The sequence below is a fragment of the Fringilla coelebs genome (genome assembly GCF_963513975.1).
Source record: "Fringilla coelebs genome assembly, chromosome: 4".
NCBI classification, from domain to species: domain Eukaryota; kingdom Metazoa; phylum Chordata; class Aves; order Passeriformes; family Fringillidae; genus Fringilla; species Fringilla coelebs.
This window is the reverse complement of record NC_140032.1, coordinates 45,603,831-45,617,263: the sequence shown is the minus strand read 5'-3', so window position 1 is coordinate 45,617,263 and position 13,433 is coordinate 45,603,831. Positions and strand designations below refer to the sequence as shown.

At 45.4% G+C, this 13,433-nt stretch overlaps 2 protein-coding genes across 8 annotated transcripts in view; both read right to left on the bottom strand.

Moving 5' to 3' along the window:
• Positions 1-10,315, bottom strand: part of SLC20A2 (solute carrier family 20 member 2) — a 56,860-nt gene extending 46,545 nt beyond the window's left edge. For 3 of the 6 annotated variants that reach the window (XM_084205018.1, XM_084205020.1, XM_084205019.1), the window contains exon 1: positions 10,244-10,287. The gene's annotated coding sequence lies outside the window, so the exon portion shown is untranslated. Of the gene's footprint in view, positions 1-10,243 lie in introns of all 6 variants that reach the window. The other 3 variants (XR_014616137.1, XM_084205021.1, XM_084205022.1) reach the window with 3 other exon arrangements.
• Positions 10,316-10,929: 614 nt separating this feature from the next.
• On the bottom strand, positions 10,930-13,433 carry SMIM19 (small integral membrane protein 19). Of its 2 annotated transcripts, none has more exons than XM_084204083.1 (3): positions 13,244-13,433; positions 12,987-13,111; positions 10,930-11,825 (listed from the first exon to the last, which is right to left on the bottom strand). In XM_084204083.1, the coding sequence occupies exons 1-3, from the start codon at positions 13,408-13,410 to the stop codon at positions 11,758-11,760; spliced, it is 360 nt and encodes a 119-aa protein (XP_084060209.1). In that variant the 5' UTR covers positions 13,411-13,433; the 3' UTR covers positions 10,930-11,757. The 2 variants fall into 2 exon arrangements, with proteins under 2 accessions (XP_084060209.1, XP_084060208.1); XM_084204082.1 differs by lacking the exon at positions 10,930-11,825 and adding an exon at positions 11,897-12,392.

Sequence of the window (13,433 nt, the reverse complement as noted above, 5' to 3'; positions counted from 1 at the left end):
GATTTCAAGTACAAAGCAGCAGCTATCTTATCCACAAATGAAAACTACAGCGATGTTCTGCTCTTCCTAAAACAAGCTTGAAGCCACGATTATATTAAAGACACAGATATGAGGGGATTTTTCAACTTCCAAACAGACATGCAAACAAAGTATTACAGTTCAGGGGTGCAGGTAAATGAATAAGCAAGAAAACTACGTGACGTTTGTGCAGCGTCCTCTCAAATCCTGCAATCCCTTCTAGAAAGTCTGGGTCTACATCTCCCTCTTCTTTACTCATGTTCTTCTCGCATGGCTTGGTCTCAGAAACTTTCCATGCCTGTAACGGAAACTTGAGCCAACTTCTTAAATGTATGATTTCTTCATCTCCACTCATCATCCACTTCTGTTTCTGAGAAGCTCCTCATCATGACACCTGTATCTCAAGAAGCAAAACAGGAAACATCACAGGGATGAAGCAATGAAAGATGAATAATAATATGCCTCTGTGTCTTTAATAAAATCCCAACTTTCATTCAAGTTCCTTTTAGGAAATCAGAGTTCCTTTCACAAGTGCAAAGCTTACAAACCTAGTTTGGCAAAACATCGCGTGCCAAAAACAGGGTAACCAATCTCCCAATCTGCACCTCTGATCCTGACACCATGAGCAGGAGAAATCCTGTACCAGCTAGCCTTACACACTGTGGAAAATATGACCAGGTGCCAAGCTTGCAGAACTAGTCTGTGGCAGCCAGCTCAACTAAAAGAAACTGCTGACCCATCTGCTGACTTACCCGCTACTGAAAACAATGCCAGTTATCTTTACGCAGGACTCACTTGTCCAAGTAGAGCTCTAGCCCACAAGTTAGATGAAAAACAAAGATGCGAGTAAGCTTCTCCTCTACTTTTCCCATTGCTCCCTAATCTGCACAACCTCCATAGCACACAGTTCGTGGTTTTATACACTTAGGTACAAGAGAAGACAAAGCTTTCTCTGCATTACAGCAGCTTAACTACAAGGTGACAACAGCCTAAGGTATTTTCAACCTGTCATAAAATTTGGCATTGGGGTGGAGGGCACTTGCCTTTTTCTGCCATCCAAAACTTGGGGTCAAGCAGGCCCAAAGCCAAGAGCAGCAATGTTTAGAGTCTAACAACAAAACAGCAAAGGGATGACTCATCTGCAAAACGGAGACACAACCCTCTTGTGTCCAAAGATGCAGCTTAAACCATCTGCCTGCTTTAGAGTTTTGCCTGAATGCTGAATAAGGGGGTACAGGAGAATTATTTCTGCAGCCTCCCCAGCCATGAAGCCTTCAGAGCAGATAAGCAGGCACCAAAACCATTCTGCCAGCCAGCTCTCAGTGAAACAGAAGCATGAAAGCCATTTTATCTCTCCCTTTTAGGGTTAAGGCCACATTTAAATAAACATTAGCATCAAAACCTCTTTGTACTAGAAGCAGAGCAGACCCTACATCTTATCAGGTATCACCTAAACTCAGAATTCCACATCCCATCTAAAATCCTTCTTTATTTTGCAAAAACAGTTGATAGCAGCATGCTCCTAAGCATGAATCAGAAAGACAGTGTAGTCCTTCCCCAATTCCTCCCTGTGAAACAGGGCTCATTTTGGCTTTCTTACAGCAGAAATGAGGGATAGCTGTAGGGACAGAGTCCCACCAGAGCACAAAGTTTTGGCTTTGCTTGCACATCACAGTCAAGAAGATAACTGAACCTTAAGCCTCAAAGCAAGAAGCCCTCTGAGAGCACTCTGGGTATTGCAGAAAAAACATCTTTTAAGCAGCTGGACAGAAATGTATTTGCTGTGCTGGGATTACATGTCAAAGAAAAATACATATTCCCCCAATTCTGAACTCTTGATTAAGTCCTTACCCTCAAAAGTGCTCAGAAGGCAAACAATCCTGAAAGCTCGTGCCTCAGTGATCATGCCTGCTACTGAGACATGCTACTGCCTACTCAGGAAAGGTAACTATCACAGATTTCAAGAGCTTAAAAGCTTTCAAAAGCACTAAAGCTGAGGCAGTCACAAATGTCCAACTGTCAGGACATCCAGAATTATTTTATAATATATATACCATCCAATTATTATACACCACAGTGATTCTTAATCTTTTATCGCAATGATCACTGTATACAAGAAGCAGAAAGCACAATTTTACTGTTCCATAGTCATCATAACTCCTTATTCTTTCTGAGCAGCAGAAATTAACTGAGGACAAGTAATTCAATCTATTATTGACATCTTCACTTGTTAATCAGATGTCTACAGTCAGCTTATACACCATACAGACTACAACACATCCAGGCTGCTCACTGTTGCATGCAGAAAGAGAACTGCAGGAAAAGGTTAATAGCTGTCCAAAAGATCTGATGCTGGCTGCCACCTGAAACAACCAAGGAATTTTCAGTTTGCTTTTGAAGAGACAATTTACTGGCAGGCTGGTACTTCTAACTTTGATCTTCCTTCCTTCCAACACCAGCAGAAGCTCAGTAACAGAAGTTCTGAAGCTTTGTAGCTCAGTAACAAAACACAGAAACCTCCCAGAATGTTAACTCAATTACAGTATTTTGGCAAGGAAGCCTTCCCCTTGTACCTTGGGGAAAATCTTAAAAGATTAAACAGTGCATGTTTTAAAAGTAACACGCCTCAATTATTTGGTGTAACTCTTCATTCACCTAAATGCTTTGAGAGAAAAAATATTCTTCAATAACTTGCTTGAAAGACTGAAAGTATTTGTTTCCCAAAGAAACAATGGTTATACAACCACACTGATTGTTCCATGCACAGAAATGTAAACTACAAGGCCAATTTCAACCTAATCTCATGTAAAAGCTAGGACATTGCAGAGGTGCTCAATTCCTACAGCAGACTTGCAAAGTAAGCAACAAAGGCAGCCCCCTGAGCAAAAGGTCTGGTTCTCAAACATCAGGGAGACAGCATGTTTTGATTAAATATACCCAAGAACTAACTAGAAGGCAGTGAGAAGCTGCTCAGACACTGTGCTGTGGGGAAAATCAGGGATGCTCACAGCACTGCTGTGTAATGGAAAGAGAGGAATAAGGAAAAATGTTTAAGGTACTGCAGTGCCACCAAAATCATAAGACCTCTAGGAAATACTTATTTTCACTAGTTCAGCTGCTCACAGAGCTACCTTTGAATCTATGGAGCAATACAGCAATGCCTTATGAGCCCATCACATCTTCCATCTCTATGGGCTGCTGCTGACATGTCAACAGGCAATTCTCAGGATGCATTAAAGGCACTTGGACACCAGCTGTCCTGTTTCACCAATGGGAATCTGGAAAAGCAGACATACACTGCAGCACCAAAAAAAAAAAAAAAGCTTTTCAAACCCTTTCAACAAGAGCCTACCCAGGCAGAGTAAGCTAAGCACTGGCACGACAGGTCAGACTGCTGGTCCATTTGTTTGAGAATCCTGCCTCCTGTGATCAGGACCAGATGCTTCAGAAGGTAGAACAGTTCAGGTAGTAAGCAATGATGTAATTCCCCCAAAAGGGAAATTCCTTCCTGACCTCATCAATAAGCATGAAGGTTTATGTGCTTAATTTATTTTTAATCCTATTTACAGCAACTCTGGACATTGTCATTATATATATAAATGCCCAAGTCTGCTTGGAATCCGACTAAACTTTTGCTCTCAGTAATATTGTGTGGTGTATTTATGCCTAATGTCTTTTAAATATCCCTTTCTTGCACTATGGGAACTAACACAGCATTAACCACCTCCGTTCCCCTTCCAAGAGCTCCAGCCTGCCTTGCACCATAAATTTCCATGCCACACTATGCCCTGTGACAGGACACAATCTGAGGATCTTCAAGGAAACTACTGAGCAACTTCTATCAGATATCTAGCAACATTTTAGCTACACTTCTGGGATCTGCAGGAAAGCTGGCAGTTGCACCAAGATTTCAGCAGGCCACACCTTCTTCTAGATCTTGCAAGCTCACTTTCATGTCGTTTTCCACTCCAGGGATGCCACCCTTATAAACAAGATGTTTTGCTCTATGTTGTGCACTTTGAAGCCCCCCTTCAAGGTTCTGATAAATTTACTTAGAACAGAGAGCTGTAAAGGAACCTCTCTGAACAAAGAACTGCCCTCTCATCTCCATACCTGAATAAAGAACAACAGGGCCCAGCCATGCAACACCAATCCCATTTTGCTCTTGGCTGATGTTCTTGTGGGCTGCAGGTTCCCCTCTGCAATAACTTTAGCTTGTGTTGCTACTTTGGTTCCTTATGGATGAACTCATGGCACATTCATCATGGTTATTGTGCCAAGTACTTATTAAAGCTCCAGTGCTCTCTGCTGTTTCTGCTCACACAATGTATGCATCAACGTATAAAGCCACACCTTCATTCAACAAAAGCTTGGTGGGGAAAAAAAAATATATATGCAAGCAGCAGACAAGAAAGGGAGACTCTTAAAGCACACTTGATGTTCTAGATCCTCTTGTCTCCCCAAAACACAGACCTGCTTTCAGTCATTACTTGGACTGCATTTTCTTCTCCAAGCCTTTGAAGCTAAAACTTTGGACTCCAGGCCACAGGTTCTCAGTCCAAAAGACTTCAGGAAAGAAAGAGAGAAAGGCTGGTATCTCGTGGGAAGATGGCCTCCCAAGGAGATGACAGAGTTTTTACAGCATCTGTGAGAAATACCACACAGTCATCACTGTTAGACCACAAATGTTGTGATTATGGGCTTGGAACTGGTGAGTTATGGTAAGAGAATACTTCTCTGCCTCAACCAAAATGAAAATTACACCATTTCATCTCTCTTTGGAACAACCTTAAGGCGAGCAAGGGGGTGAGAGAAAAAGCCTGTTCCAGCTTATGGTTCAGAAACAAATGAAGTTCTTTAATGATCAAAATAGCACTAACAGAACTGGTAAAAGGCCCCATTTTGTCAACAGTTACCTCATTAAATAATCCAAACACATGCAACTTTTTTCTCTATTTGAGTATCAGAGACTTATTAGTCAATAAAGTGACAGGTCTCATAAAAGCAGTAAAATTGTCCTTTTGCATATTTCTCAAGGACCTCTCCATGCTGTTTAATAGTTACACAGGTCTTAGAAACTCTGTTTCAGAGCAAGGATCTTGATGGTTTCTTTCCAAGAAGCTGTAAAGGTTTTCCTGTTCTTCTACCTCACGTGTAAAGACAATATACTGAGCTGGGTACTCGTACAATGCTCTTAGGCAATGCTGAAAGAGTGATCCAAGCCACAAGGCTCAGAGCACTGCCACACCAGCACCGCCAGGACCTCGGATCAGCCAGCAAGTGGTTTGCCTTTGGCATTCCAGAATGTGCTGAGGTTGAAAGGGAAGACAATAATGATACAGAACAATTCTCCCATCAGCAGTGGCAAAACTAATCTCAGAGGCACAGAGTGCAATGCTTTCACCACTTTGGGGTCATTACTGACTTTGAAGTCAAAAAGAAGTGATATTTTCTGTTTGTCACACACAGAAGCAGACTTTGGGTAAGGAGACTTTTTTAACAGACTCAACTCAGGTATTTTTGGTTGCTAGAATTCTCAATCTGTTGTGATAAAATTAGCTTTAAATAAATGTACAATACAAGCAGTACATACTTTGCCTAAGAAAAAATCTTCTGGCCACTTACAGATCATGTGAACCCAGTTATTTAGCTGAGCTAAAAACATCAATTATTCCGAGCCTTATCTGACTGTAGATTTGGATCTGTTAACAACAGCACTGCCACATATCAAAACCCATGACAACCCACACCTCTTTTAGTAAAACAAGGAAAAGTTCCTGCAAACAATGGTTGCTGCTATTTAACAACACAGTCAGGAAGAAAAGAAGTAAGACTGAAAAACCTGCGCCTTTCCCTCTATCCTTCAAACCTTTCCCTGAAAAGAAAAAGCAACTCTTCTGTCAGTCCACTCTTCCTTCCATATTACAGCAGAAAGAAATGGGCTGCCTTCAACTACCACTCCCTGATGTCCACCAACCAAAGCTATGGAAGATGATAATCTCATTTTTTTCCTCCTCTGCAAGGTTTTCATCAACCAGTACAAGTTCTGCTCTGTTCTTTCAACCAGTATCACAGAACCTGGCTCTGTATAGCTTATCACCATGATCCAAGCAACAGCAAAATAGTCTCTCAAACATACCTAGTGCTCAGTGCTGGGTAAAGTTCACAGCAGCTGTTTGAGTCCCAGAAAGACATCTGAGAGAAGCGCCATAAATAACGACATCACATGGAGTCTCCCATTGCACAACCCACATACATCTTCCCTGCTCAGGAATTCACGCCTCGCACCCTTCGCTGTCACTCAAGAGCGTATTACAAACCATGTTTCCAAGATGATCCACAGGATATTTTGGAAAGTAATACAGCCCTCCTGTTGGCTGAGTCTTTTCAAAATACCTGTTCTACTCCATTATGAAAATGATAAATGTTGCTACCATCTTATCAAAACCATGGTCTTTCTCAGGAGCAAGCTGTAGATCCACCTGTGCATTTTATACATCATGGATGTCCAAAACCAGTTCCAGCAAGTCTGACAGCCTGGCAGAAACTGAAGGGGACTACTCCTTCGCAGACTCAGGATCTAAGTTCTTCTTCAGATATGCAAATGTAAAGTATTTCCTCAGACTACAGTTTCAGTAAACCCCAAATGTGAACAGCCCCTTTTCAAGATTAATTCATTTCACTGCTAGATTAAAATTAAACCAAATTCTCTTAAAACACCTCATTCCTAGGCATCTGCAAGGAGAGAATCACTTTTCAAACCAGTGCCTAGATATAATTTTATAAAAATTAGATTTTTTTTTCCTGGAGTTTTGCCACAAATTGCCTTTGAGGGCTTGGTTCAGAAATTCCAAAGTTAGTTTATTGTTTTTCATATTGAGAACTAATTCCTTTTAGCAATTCTGTTAATCTTGGAGTTTGAAGTTATTTTTATTAAAGTAACGCCCAGAGTTTAGATATTCCATAAAAAGATCAGGAATTATTTTTATTAAAGTAACGCCCAAAGCTTAGACATTCCTTTCAAAAATAAGGCAAAGCACCTTCATTCTTAAAAAGGTTCTTAGTCTTTTCAATGCAAACACAGATTTCACAGACAGCTGAGCACTGCGAAGTTTTATCAGCCATTTTTTACCAAAGCCTTAAGGAAAAAAGTAATTAGGCAGGATTTTTCTGCCTAAAAAAATCATGAGCCTTTTGCTCCTAACAGTACGTGTGTCTTTTTTTTCCCCTCTCTTCTTGCCTTCTGTTACAGAAGAAGCACCAATTTCTACTCCCTGATGCCAGATTTCTCATGAGACATTTCTGCTGGCTCTGGGCTGCTCTGCCAGCAGTCAGTACCTCTGGTCATCCTCTATATCTCTCCCTCAGCCAGCAGGGAGGCCCCTCGACCCAGGCAATGCCAACTTCTGGTGGAGCTTGTTAGACTACAAAAAACTGGATCATAGCCCATCTTTTGCCACAACAGATGCGGGGCTGCAAAGCGAAGGATCTTACCTCCATTCTCGAGGGCCTGAGGCACTGAAACCTTCTGCTCTTCAGCGGCACCCCTGTCTCAAGGACAAGACCGAGTGCTGCCCTTTTGTTTGAGTGACTATGGTCATAAACAACACCCAGGTTCCTTACCATGACTAAAGCACAGTTTAAGTGTTTGGAGGGGAAAGGGAACGCCTTTTGATCACTACTTCTGATCTGGAGCATAAGCAACCATGACTGAAGACTCCACTTTGTCAGCAAGCCTCCTCCAATTGCTGTTGCTCTTTAGGCATAACAGGCCAAAGACATCATGGATTTAATAACACGTTTTCTAACAACGTATTGCTTCCCTGTTGAAGAAGGCACGCAATGACAATTTTCAATTTCTTTAATGCAGAAATTAGGGCTGGGGCAAAATCTTTTCAGTTCCTCCAAAAGAGATGCTAAGTTGCAACATCCCCACCTTTCTCCCTGCAGCGTGTATAATTTCAGCTTGCTCAATAGCATGGGCACTCCTGAGTTCAGGAGGACTTTAAAAGGAGCGATTAAAGCTCACGGAAGTAAGCTAACATGAATAAACTGCCCAGGCAACAGGGAAACATTCCAGAGCCCTGTGCTGTCACCAGGCTTTTGGCCAATGCTGCTTAATCATATATGCAAAACATAAATTACAGAAAGATTCATCACTGGTTAGAATATTCACAACTAATAATTTTGCATTGCACTGAAGAAGCTTCCCTGCAAACTGTCCTCAGACAAAAGCACTGGGATCTTCTCCCCATTCTCAAAGCTTCTACCGGCATCATCAGTACTAGTGGTACAGCAAAGGCTTCCTCTGTGGGTCTTCTCAATGAGTCAGGCAGTTTTGAAAACGAAGTTTGAGAGCAAGTTTAGCACCACTTGAGCATCACTCTGCTGAAATTCCTAAATCCTGTGGCTGGCTATAAGGCATCATGGCAGCTGCTGCAGGATACGTTCTCATCTGGGCTCGGCTTGCACATACCAGTTCATACTATCCGGGCATGTAACACTGGACTGAAACTCAAAATGCTCGTGACACAGGGGAGGATATTTTCACTACAAGGCCCTCAGAGTTTACAACGTCTTCTTTAAACACAGACATACTCATAGCTCAAATATTTAAGACCCTCTTGAGCCTTGTCATAGAATTTATACAGCTTTATCAAAAAACCTTTGATCTTCTGTGCAGTGCTGAGTAAAAATCCTAGCCAGCCACATTTTGGGTTAAGAGGAGAGAGATGACTCTTCCACCACTTAACAGAAGATTATCGTTTTCACATAAGATTATAGAGGCATGGTAGTAATGCCATCTGAAGAATGCATTTACAGACCTGACATTCAGCAGCTCACATGGAGACAACAGAGTAGTCAGATTCTCAAAAACTTTGGAGTTATAATTGAGAGCAACTTGTTAATGACTTTCTGCAGTACCTTACAGATGTAAAGTTTTAACTGCTTAGAAAGCCTTCCCTCACATGCTTCATGTGATCAGACACCACTAAATCTACACATCATAATAGCTTTTTTAACAGTATTGGGTAAGCTGGAAACAGTTCCCTCTGTACAGCATTCTCAAAAATAAATGTAACTGAAGATAACTTTGGCCCAATTTTTGTTAGGTCATAAACTTTCCCCATCCAACACATCCAAAGTTCTGCATTAACTAAGTTCCATGAGAGTTTGAGAATCTGCTCCCGTGCATGCCTATAAGCCTGACTACTAAAAATGAATGCAAAAAAAAAAAATCTATTGTCTCTCTACCCTACCTGCCTTTGCTTTTAGCATCATGAATTAACAGGTAAAAATCAGTGCAGATGTTTAAGGTAAAATTTCAAAAGCTGACTACACCTTCTGTCCCAACACCTACTTGTACTGTACGGCTGAAAACATAAACCCCCCTGCAGAACAGGGTATAGTTTCACTGGGACAGAACTCCCGTGGCTGCACTTGCCAAGAAAACAAACCACGACCTGCCTTTCGCTCATGGCTCAAGCAGCACACTTCGAACACTCTAGCACAAAGGCACGGGCCCTAGAAAACCTTTTGCTTTTGCTACTTCTCCTTACAAGCTTTTTGTTCTGGACAAGTAAGTTTGAGATGCTCCTGCCACCGCCCCAGGTGCATGAATACAAACGAAGCCGCACTCTGCTCCAGATTTCTAAGCCCTTCACGGTGCTTTCAGCTGAGCAGAGAGGCAAACCGTGAAATGATTATCTGCAGCCCGAAAGACGGCTGTGCTGGGTAAGGCTCATTCTCTGCCACGCTGCTCCATTGAAGCGAGCGGCGCCGCACAGGGGGCTGCGGCGGACAGCGGCGCCGGCGAAGATGCGCCACTGGAAAGGCTCCGTTCCCCGCCTGCCCGCCCGGGTGGGCAGGGCCGGTGGGCAGGAGGGAGGACCCAGATGTCCGGACCGCCACGAGCCTCCGTGCCGGGACATCGCTGCGGCGCCCGCGGCGCGAACCCGGGCACAGGACAGGCGGGGAGCGCTCCCGCGGAGGACGGAGCGGAGCGCTCCCGCGGAGGACGGCCGTGCCGGCCCGGCGGCGGCACCAAACCCTCCCGCGGGAATGGAGCCGGACCCGGACACCCCTTCCCCGCCCCCGACCATGCTTTCTCCTCGGGCGACCCCTTCCCGCCTCGCCACGGCCCCCGGCGAGGCGCCCCATGCCCTCCCCTCGGCGCGGACGGGGCGGAGGGCGGCGGGGGCTCGGGCGACGCGGCCCCACTCACCGCCCGGCGGGCGCCTCCGGCCTCCGAGCAGCAGCGGCGGCGGCGGCAGCAGCGGGAGCCGGCGCGTCCCGGAGACGGAAGCGCCGGAGGAAGTGAGGTCGCGCGAAGGGGAAACGGCGCCGTTTCCGGGAGGTGGAGGGGGATGAGGGCTGGTTTGTCCCGGGCCCGGGGAGCTCTGCCGGGCGTGGATCTCTGTGCCTCGTAAGCCCCGCCGAATGACGGGGACGCGCTGCGGAGCGGGGTCATCACACGCGCACAGTAACGTGGGGAGGACCCCGCGCCCTCCCCGCTCCCCGCGGAGTGACCCCGCTGTTTTCCGCGGTTCCTTACAGCGAGGAAGCTGTCACAAGGGGCCACCCTTCACCCAAAGGAGCTTTCCATGGGGCAAACCCATGGAGCCTTCTACCACTGTCAGTTCGGCCCAGGTCATGTTTGACAGTCCCTACAGACACTGAAGTACAGATCATTTCAGTGTAGTAAAATTTGGTGCTCAAAGCCAAGTTTCTTAATGTCCAAATGTAACCGCAGCAGTGCTCACCACTGCATCAAGACTGAACAGATTTCAGCACAGAATAGGTGAAAACCTCTGGACAGAAACTCCCAGCACTGTGCTGGTTGTTCATCACTTGGCCAACTCAAGTTGTGGAACCTTAGGAATTACAGCATGATACGTCTTCAAATAGTTTTCATGATTAGATGCTTTTATTAAAAAGTAATTTCTGCAGAATCCTTTCAATTAACTGATTTTGAGATTTACCTAGAAAGAAAAAGTAACTGCAGTGTGAAGTCTCTTTTGGACAAGCTATGACCTGCTTATACTGATTTTTACAGACAGACCAATTATTTACAGCAACTGACTAAATTAATCTAACTACCTTTGCTATTAACATTAGAGTAGTGGCTTTAAGTGTCTTCTAGATGTGTAGCTCACTGTGTACTTCTCAAAGTTTCTCCAGGAAAGGTTCACAGTATTGCATACACAACTCCCAAATAAACAGCATAACTTTTCTGCACTACCACCAGTGACACTCTGGGCTCTCAAAGCTTCACCTTCACCAGGCAGTACGACCACAGTGCCTTCATTCACACTTACTGACTGTATTCAGCAAATTCAACAACTCATCAAGAAGGAACACAAGGCTTTCCAGGCAGACAGGTATTGCCTCACTTTCTCCAGGGTGCTGTTGCCAGAGAACGCAGGAGCTGATTTCCAAGGTGCTACCAGAGAGAAATAATTTCAGATATTGCTAAGACTGCACTTCCCTACCCTCAGGTTCCTCTGAGCAGATCTGCCCTGTGCTGGGTACTTTCCTGCTGAATGTTCCAGTGGGTACTTGCTTTACTTCACAAGGGCTCAGAGAAAAGCTACTAAGAACAAACTTTTAGGGACAGTCCCCTCCCTTTCCCCCTTGCCTTCAGCTATGTGTCAGTTAAAAAGCATTGAAAATAGCTCCACATTGACTCTTAAAATCAGCACTGGATATATGTCCTGAGTTCCTACAGAACTGTGGGCTTCATTCCACTGAGAGCTGTACGCTTTCAGTCTGTTTTGGTGGCTGCTGCTGCTGTTCATACTTCCTTGCTGAAAAAAAGAAACACCAATCAACACCAATTATACAATTTATTTTATATTATTATTACTATTATTGTGTTATTTATTACATATATGTACACATATATGTTTTTATATATATATTCACGTAACTACGACAACAATCAAGAAAGAGGCGTAGCATCAGAGAACGTAATTTCAGCCACACAAGGGGAAGTCTCAGTCACCACGTGGAACTTCACCTTTGGTGTATGGCCTTATAAATGCTGAACAGTAGAGTCATAGCAAAATATCAGTGAATCATGGCAGAGAACTATGATTTCATTCAGGTCCTTTTATTGAAATAAAAATAAATAAAGGCTATGGCTTCAGAAGTTTTATTACCGATGACCTGAACAGCTCAACAGTCACAAGGCCGATGTCCACATTTCTCATCTCCTCCACAATATACAAGCCACAAGCTAACAATTACACTGACTTCAAAATTAATCTGGCTAGCAAGGCAAAGGGAGATGAAAGAGCTGTGTGCAGTGGTACAAACACCATCAGCAAATGCCAGCAGGTATTCCACTGTAGGAAGAACATCCAGTTTTGTTCCTACAGAATGCAATGGCCCGGTGTAAGAATCATTACATCAAGTCTTTGCATTTAAAAGGTGGTTTCAGATCACTAAGGGTTTTTTTGCGGTATTTCCTCTAGGTATGCATGTAGGGCAGATGTGAAGCAAGGTTGTGGTGCTCTGAATTGGACCACTGGAATATCAGGGGCACGGGGCTCTTTCCTGCTTCCATCCTGACCATCAGCATTGAGATCGGAGCAGCAACACTTGTTGGTACAGTAAAATTCTAATTCATTTTCAATTTATGTGGTTGTCTTACTCATGATTCCACAGTCCTCTCAACTTTTACAAATCCGTCCACATTTTCACAACACCCAGGCCTTCCTAGCTCTTTCAAAGTGTAACATGGGATTCGTTTTGACATGTGCTTTAGGATAATTGCACAGCCGCTCCCTCGCTCCGTACTTCCTCACGCACCAGTCCTGCGGCCCGGGCTGCTGCCGAGGCCCTGCTGCTCACAGGGTGCCACAGGACCGGGGGCGTTCCCGCTGCACAAGGCTCGAGGCCGCCCCTTTAGGAACGGCCCCCAGCAGCCCGCAGGCCCGGGGGATCCCCGTTTCCCTCCGACTTACCGATGGAGTACATCTCCAGCTGCTGCCGCAGGCGGATCTTCTTCATGCTGTCGTAGAAGTTGGGCTCGGGCGGCGTCTCGGCAGCTGGGGGCAGGGTGAAGATGCGCATGATCCTCCTCTTGTTCCTGCGAGCAGGAGGGGGGCGCGGCGGTGAGGGCACGGCGGTGCGGGCGCTCGCCCCTCCACGTGCGGGCCCCGCGGGAGCCCCCGCTCCGCCCCGCCCCGCCCCGCCCCGCCCCGCCCGGGCCGCCTCTCACCGCCGCGCGTAGACGAGGAGGGCGAGGCTGGCCAGCACCACCAGCAGGTACACGTTGGTGGCCTCGTTCCACGCCTCGTGCACCGAGTAGTCGATGGCGCCGCCGTCGCCCAGCGCCGCCGAGGCGCCGCCGCCGCCGCCCGCCACGCCAGCCCCCGCCACCGCCATGGGGAGCGCGGCCGGCAGGGGCG